The sequence below is a fragment of the Coturnix japonica genome, chromosome 1, assembly GCF_054131305.1.
Source record: "Coturnix japonica strain WE chromosome 1, WE-NBRP24, whole genome shotgun sequence".
Classification (NCBI taxonomy): domain Eukaryota; kingdom Metazoa; phylum Chordata; class Aves; order Galliformes; family Phasianidae; genus Coturnix; species Coturnix japonica.
The window spans coordinates 157,479,085-157,498,365 of record NC_140663.1 but is presented as its reverse complement, the minus strand read 5'-3'; the positions used below and the strand labels follow the sequence as shown (position 1 = coordinate 157,498,365).

Genomic DNA, 19,281 nt, shown 5'->3' with positions numbered 1-19,281 from the left:
TCAAGGTGTTAAAGTTCTGAAACATCCTTCCAAGTCACCTACCCAGCCATCTATTCATTAATTTATTAACAGGTTTATAAGATGTGAGTTTCTGTAATAAATGAGACTAAATTCAATGACCCACAAAGCGCAATGCAAGTTCGTATTCCTAAAACATATCTTTCAGAAACCCATACGCTATTGCTTAGATACTCCAGTAGTTCCCTTGTTAATTTGTTTTAGTGTTTAACTGTTTCTGTAGGTAGGATACTGCATTTTATTGCAGGGTTGAAATATATGCAGCCATTCACCCATTGGACCTTGTCCTGCCATTAGCTATAAGATAAATTGCTTGGCTGTTGGACATGTTTTATACCTTTAACTCCCAACTATGGTCACCAAGTTACTGCTCTGCTGCATGTGCAGTGAAGAGAGAAAACACTTTAAATGCTGTGCAGCCTCCTATCCTACGCTCTATCAGTTCTGTGACCCTACCTGGAGTCTATTTCTGAAAATGTGAGTACAATTTCCTTTATGATCTACAGTGCAAGATAATTCCTGACCCCTATTTGCTATTTTAGGGTATTGCAATGAAAGCTAATGTGGAGGAAGTTTTGCATTGTGACTCCAATAAATCCTCCTTTGTCTTATTGCCTTCCCAACTAAAATCACCTCTCCAGTGAGCAGAGCTTGTGTTTGTAGAAAAGCACTAACTTTCTACCTGTTTGCGCTCAAAATAAAGAAAATAATTAAAATGCATCTGGCAGCCTTATTGTTTAACTGGATGGTGCACAGTATGCTATAATAATTACTACCACTCTTCAGTGTACAGTACTCAATGAATCTTTGTATCAGCTGTATATTTTGACATCTTACCAGCAAAGATTTGATACCATCCTACAGATAAAGTTACTCACTAGTGATTGGTTCCCACCTACCAGTATCCTAATGTACCTACCAGTACAATACCTCAGTATCCAGTATCCTAATGTCTAGCTACTAGTCAGTACACTCCTGTTGACAGAAAATGTTCAAAACTGTAATTGAACCTGCTTTTGTACTGTATGTTCTGTCCTTGGTCAGTTCCATATGAAACAGATGGAAATCAAAACCCCACACTACTGAGACAAAAATCTTAAAAAAAATATAGGAGGCCATTTTAAAATAGTCATCTTTATCAACTGTACCTGCCACCTTTTCGAAGCAGATAAGAAGCTTGAATGCCAAGACTCCTATTCCTGTACAGCATGGTGACTGTCATTAATGAGATTTTTGCTTCCAGTTTATTGACAGAACTTTGGGTTACCCAGTTTATAATTTTGTGGGGGGTTGACGTTATGATAATTCTTCTGCAGTCAGAGATCCAGTCCTTTGGAATTTCCCATATTTTTTTTTTTTTTTGTATTTCATTTGTACAAACTAAATATAACCAGATGAAATCTCTGTTATCTAGCATGTTGCTATTTTTTTTTTTATAACTGCATAACTTTTCCTTGACTGGTTAAGTGATATCAAATACTCAGTAATTCCTTACTGCATACAGAAGTTTTACTTGTCAGCATCTGTTATGATTGGAAACAAGAAAAGTGTTGCTGTTTGTCATATAAATGCTCGATAAAAGCCCACTTGTTTGAATCCACAATAAAACATGTTTTTCTCCTGCATACAGAAAACAAAGGTTTAGGGAGCAGTCTATCCTACTCTTTAAAATTAAATGTGATTGTAATGGCATATATATCCACAGTGTTATATGTAAAATGATGTTTATTCATAACCATCTCTAGCTATAATTTTAACCTATAAGCTCTCAAAGTGGCTCTAAAACAATAATGTCTATGCAACGGCAGTAACTTTCAAATACAGTGCTGTTTCTCCTCTCTTCCCCCTACTCCAGCTTCATGAAACAAATTAGGATCATTAATATAAGAACATCCTCAACTCCTTAGGTTCCTAGCAGAAGGCTACAGACAAGTATGTTTGATAGCAGATATTTGTGTTGTGGATGCTCAGAAAGTTAGGTATGAAGTACTTAAACAGATGGTGTATTTCTTTGATGCTTATTGATTGAAGGCAAATTACAGCACTGTTCTTTTGAAGGTAGATTTGTTTTGACACATTTGTCTGTTGTTTCCTTTTTTTTTTTTTTTTTTAAACAGGTGATTATCCTGCTCCTCGGGCTGTTCTGACTGGTCACGACCATGAAGTTGTCTGTGTGTCAGTCTGTGCAGAGCTGGGACTTGTTATTAGTGGTGCTAAAGGTAAGAAATACTTTTATGATTTAAGTCTTTAGAACCTTTCTGAATGGTACTTTCTGGCCTTCCTTTAATCTAGACAGACCTCAGTTATCCCAAGCCTCCTCTACCAAGATGTTCTGCAATTCTGGGGGAATCTATAGCTGCTTACTCTGAGCATTATTCCTTACCATCCATATTTATGAGGCCTAGAAACAAATAGTTGATCTTTCCAGCAATCAGCCTGTATTACAATTACCCACAGGTTTGGAAGAGAATTGTTGATGGAGACCTATGTCTGGGGCAGGGTCAGCTCCAAATTCTCCACCCTGATCTTAATTAAATGGCAATTTGCACACTGACCTCAGTCTCCTTGGCAATGAAAGCTGTGTATATTTGATTTGTTTTGGAATTCTTTGACAGCATTTCACCCTGCAGACTTTTTGGTGGATAGGTTTCCATATGATCAGGAGTTTGCATGTTTGTTATTACACCTCTTCCATTAATTTTTTTGGGCCATCTGTTCACACACTTTCTTGCTTATTTATAGAATCCAGAGTATCCAACAGTCACTAATGTACACGTTCAAAATACCTTCCCAAACCTGAAGCAAACTCCTGTGAGACTTTAGACATCAATGTAAATAAAACACTCATCTATAATGAGTTGTTGCTTAATCTTTCCCTATTCTGCTCACCTTCTCCTTTTCCCCACGTTCACTTTTCTTCCTCCTCTGTTCTCTCTCATTTAGTTTCTTTTCTTCACTTGGGAAACTTCATGTATTTTCCTGTCATCCTTTCCTCTTTGCCTCATCTTCCTCCAGGGTTTAGCTTTTACTTTCCTTTGAGCTTGATTATCCCTTCTTATTTCCTTATTTTTACACTAACTTTGTCAATCTTTAAAGGTTCTTATTTCCTATGTCTCATTTCCACTCCACTACTGGATCTTTATTCAACCACTTGTTTTTTACTGCTTACACTAATATCTATTTCATATTTTATTAATAGAATCAAAGAATCACTGAATGGCTTGGGTTGGAAAAGACCTTAAAAACCATCTAGTTCCACTGCAATGCCATGCGCAGGGACACACTTCTCATCAGACCAGTGTTTTGAAAGCCCAGTCCAGCCTAGCCTTGAACATCTGTAGGAATGGGGCATTCTGTTTCTTTGGGCAACCTCTTCCAGTGCCTCACCACCCTCATCATGAGGATTTTTTTCTGAATAGCTAATCTATATCTCCCTTTTGGTTTAAAGCCATTGACCTTTGTCCTATGACTACAAACCCTTATAAAGAGTCCCTCTCCAGATTTCCTGTAGGCTTTCTTTGGGTACTGAAAGGCCACAATGAGATCTCTTCCCAGAACCTTCTCCAGGCTGAACAGCCCCAGCTGTCTCAGCCTGTTCTCATAGAGGAGGTGTTCCATTCATCACTGTGAATATCCTTGCATTCTTTTTTAAAGCTTGATTCTTTTGAGGATAACAGATTGAATATTAGTAAAAATTTCTTCTCAGAAAGAGGGGCACTGTGCTGGCACAGGCTCCCCAGAGAGGTGGTGTAGTGACTGTCCCTAGAGATTTTCAAGTACTGTGTAGATGTGGCACTGAGAATGGTTAGTGGGCATGGTTGATGTGCTGACAGCTGGACTTGTTGATCTTAAAGGTCTTTTCCAACCTTAAAGATTCTGTGATTTTTTAAAGGCTGTGGTGCTATTTCTGCCCACTTTAGCTCATGGCTGTATTATCATCTTTCATACAGACTTGGAGAGCTACATTTATTTTCGAAGTTGAATATGAAACTTTTGGGTAAAGATATTTTTAACAATTGCTAATGGGTCATTAACTCTAGTAATGACTTACTACATAAGTCTGGTAGGTGAAGTCATTTGTGAAGAATTCAGAAGGACTCTGAACCTAATTTTGTCTTGCAGCACTGCTATTTCCTTGTCTTTTAATGCAGCTTTGTACATTCTTGCTGTCAAAGTACCCTTTTCAACTATCTTGTTTCAAATTTTCTCTGTGGTTTGTCTGTGCTTAGTCACCTTTTGCTTCATTCAGTATGCAATGCTTTAGAAACATCTATTTTTAGAGCTAAATGCTCCTAGGGGTCAGATCTAGACTATACTTGTAATAAATTCGGAGAGTTGGAGGCCCATCCTGTCAGATCTGGTTCTCTGAGTTACTCTTACATTTCCCATTACTTTATAGAGTATTCCATACATCATTATATAGAGAAAATCATTATCATTTTATTTATTTATTTTTATTCTTTAATCGTGACTGTTTTCTAGTGGATGCTTGTTTAAAGGCTATTTATCAATTCTCTGTCCAGTTGCTTTCCAGTTTCTATTACAGCATTTCATTGCAGTGCTCTGTTGTACCTTGATGCTGTATGTTCTCCCTCATAGAGAGTCTGTCCCTCCCTGCGTCACCTCCATCACACACGCAGACATCCTGACAACCTGTGCTGGGTTAGGGAGGCAGTGTGAATAGGACTTCTCTAATTAAATCCTGTGCCTCAAGTTGATGTCTGAATTTTCCTATGCAACATTAAAAGAGTGGGCAGTTTGTGTGCCTTTACACCAGAATCTGAACTCTGAAGATTTTATTGTTTGCTTTTTAATGCCCAAGACCAATCAGCTGAGCTGTTTGTCAGGGTACTTATGTGAGAAGATAGATATTAAACTTTCCTTTTGACAAATCTAACAAGGTATTTATTCTAAAAGTGGAAGCATCGTTTGGCATTACAGCATTTCCAAAGCTAGAATTTAACAATTTGAGAAAATAAATTAATTCCATTGCAGATGCATTCTGTAGACCCAGTGAGACTCAGAGTCTCTCTGCATAAGGCTTGTTGCAAACACAGACAAGGACATGCACCGGAGGGCTCAGACAAGTGCATTGATGCCATGATTTGTTCTACCTGGACAAACCCAGCCATAGTGTGATTTTCAGAGAAGTTGGAAGGGCTTAATGTGAGGTGGCTGAGTCTGCCAGCACAAATTTACTTTGAGGGTCATGAGCCAGCTCTACAAGGAAGAACTGTGATGGTCCAGGGATATTCATTGATTCATTACAAAAGTATTTATCATTTACCGTGACTCAGATTTTTAGAAGGGGTACGCATCTCACTTTCAAAAGAACATTTCTCATAGATTTTGAAATGGAGATATCATAGTGTTGCATCTTAAAATGAACCATGTAGATTTCACAGCTCAGTTTCTCTTTCATCAGCATTAAAAAAAAAAACCAAAAAAAAAAAAACCACCAAAAAAAAACCACATTAAAATCTCATATCATCTCTTATAGTACCAATATCATAGTTCCATTGCTGTCTGTCAGATGATGCCTATTGTTAAAACAATGAAATCTATGACTGAAATCTATGCATATAATACACTCATAGTGGGAGAGGACCTACAGAAACTGCCATTGACTATAAGAAAAATATGCAGTGATATGGTTATGTACCCTCTGGGAGTTGCTCCTACTAGTCACTGATAGGGCCCCATCTGTTTAATGTGAATGGGCAGGCTAAGGAGAGTTCGTGTTCTTGGAGGAAAGACCAAGGCCTCTAAATGCTTGGAAAAATATCCTGATATTAATTTTATTGCATTATCTTTTCTGTTTCCTATTTTATGTTCTTTGGGTCAGGATTGCATCTTCTCATAACTATGCAGGACTTAAATGACATAAATGTGTATTATGCATTGCCTCTGTGCACAGTGTATATAGTTTGTATAACCAGCAAAGGTATGATATATTATCTTTTCACATACAGAAGGTCCTTGTCTGGTACACACAATTACTGGAGATTTGCTGAGAGCCCTGGAAGGAACAGAAAACTGCTTGTATCCTCGCTTAATTTCTGTTTCTAGTGAAGGTCACTGCATCATCTACTATGAACGAGGACGGTTCAGCAATTTCAGCATTAATGGAAAACTCTTAGCACAGATGGAGATCAATGATTCAACCAGGGTAAATCTAAATGCAAATAAACACTTGGTGTGTCTTGCTTTTATTTATTAAATTAAATTGAATTTATTTGCAGTGTACTTTAAAGGAAATTACATGTAAAGTTTTCACCTCCCAGCTAAGTCATATTCAAACACGAATGCTCTCATTTCCATCTCCAAATGTAAAAGTGCACTTGAGCATTTTTAGAGTGAAAAAAAAACAAATTCTGTGTGATCCCTTAGAATTCCTGGAATTTTAGCTTGAATTAAATTTAAATGGGAAGCATTTTTTTTTTTAACAAAATACTCTGAAAGAAGTCCATTCTTCATTTATTAGTCCAGACATGAATTCTTGCCTTTGGGGCTCTACTGTGTGAAGAGCACTTGAAGCAGCATTAAGAATGCAGATCACTGCCCTGCATCAGGTGTTATTGATGATATCTAGCACTGTGGAACAGAGAAATGTTATGTGCTCAACTCAAGTCATAAATACTGGAAAATATATTAGGGTTTTTTTTTGTTGTTGTTGGTAGTGGTGGTGGTGATTTACCATACTTAAAGCCACATAATTGTTTTATTTAAAATTTGGAGATCCAAAATTTGTTATTTTATCTTTTTACTATTATTATTTGGAAGAAATAGAAGTGGGAGCCTTTTTCTTCAAATTTAAAGTGGGCAGGGATAAAGACATGCTCATAAGTTGACTAAATTTAAGTAATGATCATTCTCCATAAAAGCTAACTGTGTACCTTGATTTTGTCATATTTATCTGAAGGCCATTCTCCTGAGCAGTGATGGACAGAACTTGGTGACAGGGGGAGACAATGGTGTGGTGGAGGTATGGCAGGCCTGTGACTTCAAGCAGCTCTATATCTACCCTGGCTGTGATGCTGGCATTAGAGCTATGGATCTGTCTCATGATCAGAGGTGAATTTGTCCTTCATATCTGTATGTAAAGACTGAAAATGCACATAGGGTAGCTTTCTGTTAATGTTAAAGTATGACTTTAAAGTTTGAGTTGAGAGGATATGATACAAAATCACTACGCATATTATTATCCAGTTAACTTGATCAACATCAACATGTTGTCTGATCCTTGAGTCTCATAATACCAGCAGTTAACTTCAAGGCAAGATCTTATTTCACTGAAGTCAGTAAGTCAGAGCTTCAGCCAGCAAAATATTAGTAAAATTGCATTAACTTCAGAACACAGAAACAACCAGACTGGACCAGACTGCAGTAGTACCAATTAACAAATGCTTTGATAAAAAGTTCAAAAGTTCAGCATTGAAGAGCTTAAGAACCTATTGGGGCTGTGGTTAGACTATAACGTGCAACATTACGAGGGATTTATCTTCCAGGAATGGATATGGACCTCTCTTTTTGACTTTCTCTGAGCAGTGGAGATGCACTGTACAAGCCTAGATATTTGTAGTGACTGCTGTGGCAGTGGAATGCACAGTGCAAATGTAAATATATATGAACCTGGTATATGAATCACTACTCTACTGCTGTAATATGTTTATGATATAAACCTGTATGTTGCATTCATGCAGGGTTATGAATGGATTTGCTGTTTACATCATGTGTGAGCTGACATTTATTAATATACAAACTCATAAAAAAAATTACTGAGACATGAGAAAAATCATACAGCAGTCATATTCATTTATTTTTCTTACACTTTCCAGCATTCTTATGCTATGTACCCATTTTGTAAAGCAATAAAAACGCCTACAAACCAAGTACCCACCTAATTTATTCATATATGAGTAGATGACGAGAAACAAGATTTTTGTCTCAAACAATCTAATCAAAACCTAACTTACTGGAAGAGGCCTATTTGCTGCTGGAGCTTTGCCAGTTTATGTATGCAGGACTGTGCTGTGTTCTATGAGATTTATTTATACTGTGAAAAATTTCTTCTAGCCTATTTTCTCTAGGCCTGATTGTAATATTAGGTTTGGGAAGCTCCAGCTGTGCAAAGTGCTTTAAGTATCTGCTTAGCTTTGGTCGCATAATTAAGCAGAGAATGGATTTTGTACGGTTTGATAGAAGTGGTGATAGATATCTAATCCAATTTTAGAATTCAACTACCAGAATTAGAGGGTATATGATAACTGGAAAATATCTCAACTGTTGCCATCAGAACTACATAAATATAGGTGTAAATTTCAATATAAAGCTTTTTAGGAGAACCAGAGTGCAATCAGCTTACATGAAACTATGATAATAAGCTTCCCTAATGACTGGCGGAGCTTTATTCAGTATAGTCTTTGGAGTCCAGAGGACAATTTAGCTTGCCCAAGTACATGTCCCGCAACCTGTAGAGAGTTCATGTCAAATAACACTGAGGGTACTGATTAGGTCCCTAGTTTGGTTTCCACCCCAAAGACAGTTAGTACTGTTCGAGCTTCTTTGGAGGTCTAAGCTACATACGAGGGGTGGCACATGTGGCAGAGGACCTAGTAAAGGCTCACACACTTCCAGAGGGGCACTTAGAGGCAAGGCAAGATAAAGATCTTGCCATCTCAAATTATACTGAGCTTTTACCTATGTGAAAGTGAATAAATGGAGTTCTGGACCTCCTTTGGCCACAACGGGAGTGTGGGAATTGGGCTTACATGTAGATACCCGAATTTAGTATCTCCGAAGCAAACTGAATGCATCTGTGAACTTTAGTTTCATACAGTGTTGCTAAAAAGCCTCCTTTTGGCTTTTTCACTGTTTATTTCAAGCCATAATTTGAGAAGGCATAAGAGGACTAACACAAACACTTGTCTTTTTCAGAACTCTTATTACTGGCATGGCTTCTGGCAGCATCGTAGCTTTCAATATAGATTTTAACCGGTGGCATTATGAACATCAGAACAGATACTAAAGCGGAATGAAGAACTGAAAGCCCAGGTAAAGCTGAGAGCACAAGTGCTGCAATGAAAGGTGTAGTCTCTGGTGGAATACCACGTCTGCATTGACCTCCGTTGTACATTCCATTACACCCAGCAATAGCTGTACATTGTAGTCAGCAACCATTTTACTTTGTGTGTTTTTTCACAACTGAACACCAGCTGCTGAAAAGCAAGCTTGTATCATGTAAATTATATGAATTAGGAGATGTTTTGGTAATTATTTCATATATCTTTGTTTATTGAGAAAAGGTAGTAGGATGCGCCACAAGAGACTTTTGCAAATTTTGAGGAACCTCGTGTCCAGTTGTTTCAATGTTTAGGCTCTGAACCTAACATGCATCCCATCTCCAGCCTCTTTTCAAGCTGAGATTAAAAAATAAAAATAAAAATAAAAATAAAAAATACGTTTGATACTTTGTACATCAGATGCACATCTTAACTTTAAAGGGATACTTTTGTAAAAGTAAAACCTTGTATAAAGAACAAAACCGTTTCTTAATTTTATTGTGGAGTTACAACTTGCATGTACTTTAAACCTGATGTCTTGAAGGAGCAGGTGCATTCTCACAAATTAAACTGGAGTTCTGCCTGAGGGTATAACTTGTGTTAAAGGGTTGAATTTGGGCGCAAACAGTAATTTTGACATTTTCACCAACACATATTTTTCACTTTTTGAACCTAAACTTTACCCCTTTTAAGTGGAGTTCTGCTCATGAAGCATTTGGATAAAAAGCCATCATTTGCCATATTTATACTTTATACAGTAGAAGTTAAATTCCTCCTTTTTAAATTCAAAGACAAGATGGAAAAGGAGCAAAGAGGGAAAGTTCAGTTTCATGATTTGCAATGCCGAATGATTCCCAATACAAAGTGCTGTACTTCTGGATTGCTAGCATTTGGCAAGGAAACCATTGGGCGAGAGAGCCTCAAGTGATGTTTTTCCCTTGTTTTCCTCTGAGCAGCTTGGTTTCTTCAATAGCCTTAGCTTCATTGTGGAGGTGACTGAGGTTATTCTTTTCGGTTCTGAAAATCTCACCTGAAGCCACTCAGACTAAGGCACTTCATGTTTTACAATACTGTAACGATAACTATCAGAATAATTTTCTGCACATTGTACTGATCAAATTACACACCCAGGGGTATATACACTTTAATTCATGTTTCTTCTTTGTATATTTGGTGACTGTATTGTCATAGATGTACATATTGTGTCGGTAGGGCTATGAGGCATGTAACAGGAATGTAATTTTCTCAGAATTTACACTCATTTGCAGTCATTTATTTAAAAAGATAATGGATTCTTTGTATTGGCACTTTGCACCAGAAACATATCATTATTTATTGATGTGATTACTTATTTGTTCTCCACCTTGTATTAGTAAGTTTAGCACTGAATTTCCTTCTTCATTGTTGTTTGTATTTATAAGGTTTGGCAATCATGGGGATCATCCTAATGATTAAGTTATTCATCACCAGTCTGTAAGCAATATCTTGAGTTTGTAGCTTAGAATTGGGAGAATATTGAACATCTGGAAGACAAGTTCATTTCATCTTGAGATCATGGTGAAATATTTTGGATATATAAATTCCTTAAGCTATTGTAACCATGTTTTATTGCAAAGATGTAAAATATGCCAGATGTGTGTGAGTTGGAAATCAAAAAGAAAAATAAAATATGCAAAGAATTCAAGTGATAGCTATTCATTCCAATGAACTTTTCGCATTATCATTAGGAATAATCATTTTAAGAAATCATCCCTTACATGCAAAGTAAATGCCAAAAATCATGAATGGCTGGATTGTATTTTCTGGGGCATCAGGAAATGAAAGAGATGTTATGGTGTGTTTTTCAACTCTTTTGATTGCAAGTACATGAAAAGAAACTACAAAAAAATACTTTGGTCAGCAGAGGAGTCGTTGTGAACAGGCAATAAACTTGTATAGTAGACCTCACAGAAAGCAAAGATCTGATAAGAGCCATTTTCTTTATCTCTTACTATTTGATAAGATTGAATTAATTTCAGCTTAGATTAGACTTCAGAAGATAGATATCTGCAGTCCATGCGCAGCAGAACAAAACAAGTGGGTTAAATCACATTTTGGAAATGCTGAGGTCCCTACAAAGGTTCAGCAAGTAGTTGTAGATAGGTAAGTATCTAAATGTCAGACATCTGATTTAAGGTAACAGAAGTGGGCAAAATACTTTCCTTAGAATTAGAAGATTCCTGATTGATTACAAAGCAGAATAACAGCCAAAACTTCAATTTGCCAACCGATAATCCTTTCATTTGTAAGCAGTGTTCTGAAAAAATTATCAAAATGAACTAAAGCCACTGTTTTATAACATTATTAGAGTTCAGAACACAGTGTAGCAGATTCCTATTTCTATCAACCAGTCTTTGAAGCAGATAACTTATGTTGGTCATTTTGGGGCTGGAATGGAGTCAAGAGGGTGGATTAGTAAGAGTGGATTAGTAAGAGTGGCACTTGAAACAGTTTTATATCCCAGCTTCTAGTCCATCCGTAAAGAAATACCTGACCTTTGTCACACTTCATGGAGTAAACTGAGTGATTAAAACAATACAAGTCCCATTCAGTAATAACAAAATGATAGACTTTCATCTCCACTATGGCTGAAGTAATAAAAATTGAGTTTCCACAAAGGCACAGGACATGGAGAATGTACTAACAGGCTGGAATAGTCATGTGTACCAGCTTTTGTGTCGAAACACTGCTTTTGCTTATTAATTCCTATTTTATGTCTAATAAGATAATAAAAATAATAAAAACTAAGAAAACAAAAACAAAAACCATGATTCCATCAGAATCAATTTATGTTACCTGTATTAGTATGTTAATACATGTATTAGTTATATTAGTACTACCTGTAGCAGGATCATGTAAAAAAGCAGTATGTACAGATCTCCAGTTTATGCAACAAGACTTTTCCAAAGCTTCATCTGTCCCATCCATCTCTTTCAGAGGGAGTAAAGCTAAACTGACTCACCATTTTTATGTACAGAAACTGACTCTATGCAGTCTTTGAAAGCTGCCTGATGAAACAGTTTTGACCAGAAGAGCTAAATGAGGCCAATCTCTCAGCTAAGGGAGATGCAGCATTAAGCATACAACTGTGCAGTATGACCACAATGAAAAGAATGTGCAATTCTTGGCTGTGTTCCTGCTCCTGCCGGTCTGTCCTAAGCTAAGAAAAGGACTAAAAGCTAATGCTGGCCAGGAGCATAATACAGCTGCTGTGAGGCTTTTTCCTTCTCCAGATCCTACACTGCTTAGGAGGGCACTGCTTTCTCTGTGTGAGCAATGATAAAAGACAGGCTGCATCTTTTTACCTCAAGGAAAACTAGTTAGGCTCAATTTACTGGAAGAGCTTCAGATAAATAATGATGATGCTGATAGAGAATCTCTCGGGTTGTACTTGTAGAGCTAAAAACACTGCCTGTGAACAACTGTTGTGATGACTGCCTGTTATAATACAGTGAATGAGCCCCACTGACAAGCAGGCAAGATGCTTGATGCACACCTCATGCTGCCAGTGATAAAAGCATTTGGAGCAGATACAGGGAGCGAAGGGCTGCCTTCTGATAACAGAAAGAGAAGTATCTCCTGATACAAGACATCTAGTTCCTATAAATATTTTATTTGGAGGTGTCTAGCTGGAGTTTGTGCTCACAATTTGCAGTGGTTTAATTGTGGACTGGTTTCCTTACAGTTGTTTATTTTTTCCCATTACTTACAAGCACTAAAAATGAACACATTAAAATAGAAGCTTGAATGTAAAAAAGGAAAGAAGGATTGGAAAATTACTACATCTATACTGTGGAGAACAGTTCATACGCTTTCTAACCACTGTGATTAATTTTGTAACAATCTACGGTTATGTTCAAGATCTGCAACTGACAAGAGAGCAAGTCTGGAGGTTGCTTTCTTGTAAACTTTATAAGCTGTGGTCATATAATTAGTTTACAGAGGGTTTTACTTGGATGAAAACTTGCCAAGCAGCTGCCTCAGTTTATGGATCCCTCTGCGGTGATCAGGCCTGACCAGCACAGTGGCTCTGCATCACCAGTAGATGTATATCCTCACTCTGTTCCACCCCACATGCATGAATAAGGTTGTGGATAACTAGCACAGGTAGTGTTTTACCTATGGGTAAAATTCAGAGTACAGAGTACTTTTTATTTACTAAATGACTGACATAAGGGCTGTGTGTCCCTCAGGGTGCCACAATACCAAGCTACTGTCAGCCTCAAGGTTCCTAATGTGGGGCAGGGAATAGGCTCTTACATACAAAAATAGATAGTCAGGAAAGAAAATCTTCTCTGGTACCAGAAGACTACAAACAGCTAAAAGCTGGCAGCACTCATGGATTTGACTTTAAAGTTTCCCGTCTGTTTATGCTTTGAAGAGATTTCGACTTGGCAGGATGCTGCAATGACCAAGCCCTGTAGCAAAACTAATCCCAGTGTCACATCTGTGCAAATTTAAGCCGTTAAGAATGATGCACACAGACTCCTTCACTGCATAGCAGAACTAGTGATTGCTGGAAAAGGCAGCGGAACAATTGTAAGTGGTCTTTCGGTCTGGAAGTACAGCTATACATATAAATCCAGAGCCCATGGCTGTTCAGATACATTACTTTGTACAGAGCTATATCAAAACAGTAAATAAAATGTTCCCAGAAGCCAGTGTCCCTGCATGCACATCTTTTCAATTAAGAATAATAGCAAAAAAGAGGCTGCTTTGGTAAGAAGGCAGCAGGACTGTAGGCAGAGACCACAGGGCTAGAGGAATCTTGGAGGGACAGCTTTCCTCATTAGCCACAAAATGCTTGGGCCTTTTCTTCTACATTTAGATATCATACTAAGGGATGTAGTTTAGTGGGGAAATACTGGTGGTAGGTAGACAGTTGGACTAGATGATTTTGAATGTCTTTTCCAAGCTTAGTGATTCTATGATTCCCAGACAGATTGTCCCACATCCCCTTTAACACAGCCCTTCCCTTTCCTTCTCCACTAACCCTCCTGTACCTCTTGCATTAACTTGCCATGATGACTAGTCTGTAGATTGGGATTTTCTCTCCTGATACCACATACCCTCACTCCCCCTAACTATCAGGGAGTACTAAAACAGACAGCATAAAGCACATACACGGGGCTCCAGAAAGCCCGTACAAATCTATTTTCCAAGTTCCTTGCTGTCCCAGGGTGACTTACAGGTAGTAAAACCTGAAATGAATAGTGAATTGCTACAGTTCCTATCTTTCAGCTGCCTACTGGAGCAGAACCAGAGCTCATGTGGGAGTACCTTTTCTTAGTAAATAACTCACGTCAGTGCTGTTCTCTTACTAAATGGGAAGTGGCATGACACAGGTCTTAGTCATGCTGCCAGACACCCTGGTAACAACCCTTAAACCAACCCCATCCCACACACACTGAGGAGAGTTGATCAGCAAGTGATGGGTTAAAGCACACCAGGTACAGCCTTCAGGTGAGCACAGCACAGTACCCAAACCTGCACCTTTCATCACTCAAGTTGTGAGCACAGCTATGCACCAGTGGACTCCAAAAGGGTTTGCAACAAGCCTTTATTCTAGTCAAACCTTCTGTGTTAATATCCGAACTTACCTCCATAATATTGTTTGTTCCTACTTACTTTGGATGTTCAGAGCATCTTGCAAATACCTATGGTAGAAGTGACACCTTATGCTCTAGCACCTCAGAAGAGATCTTAAAAGGAAGGCAGAGAGAGTCTTGTTGCTCTACGTGACCTTCATCATTCTTTGCAGACTCACTTTCATGATTCCTACCTGTGTGGCAGTCAATCCCTCAGACAAGTGAGTTTTTACCAGCACACACCACAGCCACTAACTCTCTGATATAAAAGAATTCCCCATTTGTATTCTTCAGCAGAAATCCCTTTCAAAGCATCTGCTTAGGCAGAAGTTCACCAGACTTGGTAGATGGATATCATCCCAGCTGTGCTTTGGAAGAAATGTATGAGAAAGTAAAGCAGATGTGTTCAGAATGAAAGCAAACTTGTTTAGATATCGAGGTTTGGTCTGTGGGCACTTAGAATCCTTTTGCTTCTGTGTGAAGACTGTTTCCTATCTCTTAACTTGAAAGATACTTAATACCAGGAACCTACTAATTTCTGCACCTTCAAGGCACTGACAACCCACATGCAACCAGGAGCACATTAATAAGTGGTATTTCTTTCTTTCCTCTGCTTTGAAAGTTTTGGGGCCTAATTATTACCTCCTTAAGAAAAAAAGGTTATAAAAACAATTGTTGCTGATTGGGTCATTGGGACTTATCTTTAGGTATACTATCAAGTATAATAAATATCAGTGTGGGTTTTTATGTCTGGTGTTTCAAGTCCCAGTGGAATCCTTTCCACCTGGTCTTCATATGCGCTACAGTAGGTGTCTGGTTAGCAGCTTATCTCCCACAAGATAACTTCTTACCATTGAGGGACTTACGAAGTTAAGGCAAAAGCCTCTACAATGCCCTGCCTAGCAGTGCTAGGTCACGCAGAGAGGGCACACATGTGGTTGTGAGTGCAAGGCTGAATATGGATCCTGTGCAGGAACTGGCTACAGATAATGGGTTCACATACACATCATTCCATGCAGGCTGGGATTAGTGTCCCAACAGTGTGGTTCTTTCTCCTTTGATGGATGATCTGGCCAGTACACTGCTCAGCAATACCTTCTGATTTCCATGTCAGTCCATAATAGATGTGATGAGGCAACACATACAACATCGGAGAGCCCAAAGTGCTATCTGCTAATAGAAAGAAGGATGAAAAGACATTCTGAATGTACTGAAAGAGAGAAATCTTGGAAAAAATTTGCTTGCCTGCACCTTCAAGAAGATCTGCTTGCAGGGACGTTTTCAACCTACTGCTCACTTCTCTCCCATGTCCCTGCCTGTGTCCAGGAATTCTGGGAATTCCATCGTCATCGGATATGCACCATAGGGATGAAAGAGGCCTCTGCACCTTTCAAGTGCATTCACGGCACAAGTGTGCATGAATGCACATACATGTTCAAGGTACCTTAGTTGGCTTAATTATGGTTCCATTTTTTTTCCTACTTAGGAAATGTTCTAGAAAGACAAAAAAAAAAAAAAAAAAAGAAAAGAAAAAACAACAACACCAAAATAAACCAAAGTAAAATAAAGAAATTGTTATAGCCCAAATTTATATGATATTAACAAGAAGAAAGAGCTTTTTTTTTTTTTTTTTTTTTTTTTTTTTCAATACAGTCACCACCATCGGCTATGCATTTTTGCCATCCATAAACAAGAGCTGCATGCCATGCTCATAAAAATCTGCACCAGCAGAAGTGACCCACTGTTTCACAGCTGCTATGGAGGTGTCACTGCTAGGAAAATGTTGCCCACGCAGTCCATTTTTAATTGACCCAAACAGATGGAAGCCAGAAGGTGCCAAATCCAGACACATACAGAATGGGTGTGGTAGAACTGTCCAGCCAGGATTGGCATTGTGCTCCACTGTCTTCAAACTGGTGTGGCGTCTGGTATTACTGTGTTGCAACAGATAGGTTGTCTTGTTCTGCAGTCTGTCTCTGTAAATCTGAGCCTCCGGCTCAGTCAGTGCCGCAGTCAGTATAGAGTTCAGAGCTTTTCCAGAAGGATTGCCCCTTTCCTCTCTCAAAAGACAACACACATCACTTTAGTCATTGATGGGCTGTGTCTTGAACTTTTATCCAATGGGAGATCCACATGTTGCCACTCTATGGACTACTGTTTTGACTCCAGCTTGTAGTGGTGACACTGCATGTTATCATCAGTAATGATGTGATCCAGGAAGCTTTCACCTTCAGCCTCATATTCATTCAATTGATCCTGGCATTATTTGCACATCGTGTGTTCTTCCTGTTTTTCATTGAGCATCTGTGGGACCCACCTGGCACAAACTTTGTGATATTTCCATCTCTCTACAATGTTTTCCAATGCATTAAATCCAACTTCCAGGTCAATATACAGTTCCATGGTCATAATCCACCAATTTGTGTGGATGAGCAGACCAAAATACTCTTCCTTTTGTAGTGTGACAGCAGTGTATGGCTATCCTGAATGTGGCTTATCTTTCTCACCACTATCATCGCTGCTGAAATGCACCACCCTCCACCTCACTGTTCTCACATCCACTACTAGATCTCCGTAAGTATTTAGCAAGTGTCAATGAATGTCATTGGATGCTATTTTTTTCTGCAGATAGGAATTTGGTGACACGCCTTTGCTTCATACGTGCTTCCATGTCAGACACCATTCTGTCAGTCTGTACCTCTGCTGCCATGTGTTGCACAGCAACAAAACGTTAACAGCATATTGGTGGGAAGGTTCAGGACCTCCACATCCTTTTCAATCCATTCATCCCCAGTATGTAAATCTGAGAAAGAAACGAAGACTTACCTCCTTACCACCTTACACCCAGTCAGCAGAACACCTTCCACACAGCCAGCACTGGCAGCAGTGTGGGGCACAACAAGGTGCTCAGTGACACCTGCACCGCCTCGGGCCATGGATTAGGCTGGTGGTGATAGGGGCGGAATTCCCACAGCAGCAGGGCTGGGCGAGTGTTACTGTCCAAGCATGTTAAGTGATTATGTTGATGAGGCATGAGAGGCACCATCTGCTTCCCAGCAAGATGCAGCACCAGCACCAAGACTTGGAGCCTAAGCACCTGAGCTAAATCAAGGCATTTTACTGATGTCCTCTGCTCCTTCATTTCTATCTGGGTATTAATCCTATAACTGTTTCAAGCCAGCATCATGAGAGAATAGGAGAAGGGGAGCTTCACAAGCCCACTCAAGACAGGAAGAAAACCATAAATTTAAGTACATGATTCTATTTGACAGAAATTCTTTACTCAGAGGATTGTGAAGCACTGGTGCAGGCTGCCCAGAGAGGCAATGAATGCCCCATCCCTGGAGGCACTCAAAGGCGAGTTGGATAGACTCCTGGGCAGCATGATTTGTTGGGTGGCAATCATGGCAGTTTAATGAGTGTCCTAAGTCACTGGAGATCTTCTGCATGTGATATATAGGATTCTTCTATATCTGAGGCCTAGATCTGCATATGTAAGCTATGACTACATGTGCAAAATATGCCAAAAACAGCTTCTTCACTTTTCTGTACTTCTCAGCAGTATTCTAGACAATTAAATAGCCAAATCTTACTAAAAAAACCCATGTTTTTGGCAAAGCAGGTTTTAACCTTATTCTCATTTGAAACTTGACCTTTCTATCTACATATGTTTTTTTTGCAATCTTATTTATAGTTACATACAATACATTTACTATATATATACATTTACTATATAAACAGATATATATATACTATATAAACAGTATATATTTACTATATATATTATACATAAAGAAACAAAGACATTACAGTATACACAAAGGTTATTAGTTGTTAAATAACTATTAGTAGAGAGATTAAATCTAATTATTTCCAAGACCTGTAACTCAAACTGTAGGACCAAATAACAAAACTATTTTTCTCTTTGGAAAAGTTGCTTGAGTTGGCAACTCACATTTACAATTGAAAAATTTTCAGATCATCTCTATTTTTAATAGTCACACATCTTCATCTAGAGAGGTGTACATGGTACAAAAGCTGTTATGAAACTGATAGATTTAAGTGATAAGATCACAACATTATGAGGGAATGATTTTATAAGGGAAGATGACACAAATGTTGGATCCTAATGTTGGATCTGTAAAAAGTTTCAATGTTTGAAAAAGATGCCCTATTTTCCCACAGCAAATTGAGAAGTGATAACTCTCCCCACCACAGCTTCCTAAAGCTTTGCTAAAAGCACTATATCATTCTCTTTTCAAAGCAGAGGAGCCCAGCTGCCCTGCAGAAATCATACAAAGCACTGCTGTTCAACATTTTTTCCCTGAAGTAGGGATATCCAGATGCAAGAAACTGGGAGCAGCACCACCATCGCCTGTGTAAAATGAGTGCCCCAGCTTCTTAACAAGCAAAGCCATGTTGCTGACAAGCACCCTATTACCTCTGTCTTTCAAAGCTTTATCTAGGGAGACTGCTGTGAAATCAGGGAAGGAAATAGGAATACAGCTGTCATAACACCCTGAGTGAATCACCTGAGTGAACTCTATCTTCAGAAACTGGCCACTGTAACCGCA

The 19,281-nt window shown here is 38.6% G+C and overlaps 1 protein-coding gene across 17 annotated transcripts in view; it reads left to right on the top strand.

Annotated features, from left to right (window-relative positions):
• NBEA (neurobeachin) overlaps positions 1 to 10,764 on the top strand; it is a 460,574-nt gene extending 449,810 nt beyond the window's left edge. For 15 of the 17 annotated variants that reach the window (XM_085555249.1, XM_085555204.1, XM_085555247.1 and 12 more), the window contains 4 exons: positions 2,136 to 2,237; positions 5,991 to 6,187; positions 6,941 to 7,092; positions 8,956 to 10,764. In XM_085555249.1, the coding sequence (XP_085411375.1) occupies positions 2,136 to 2,237; positions 5,991 to 6,187; positions 6,941 to 7,092; positions 8,956 to 9,046 (542 nt within the window). In that variant the 3' untranslated portion in view covers positions 9,047 to 10,764. The remainder of the gene's footprint in view (positions 1 to 2,135; positions 2,238 to 5,990; positions 6,188 to 6,940; positions 7,093 to 8,955) is intronic. The other 2 variants (XM_015851986.3, XM_015851985.3) reach the window with 1 other exon arrangement.
• The last annotated feature ends 8,517 nt before the right edge of the window (positions 10,765 to 19,281 follow it).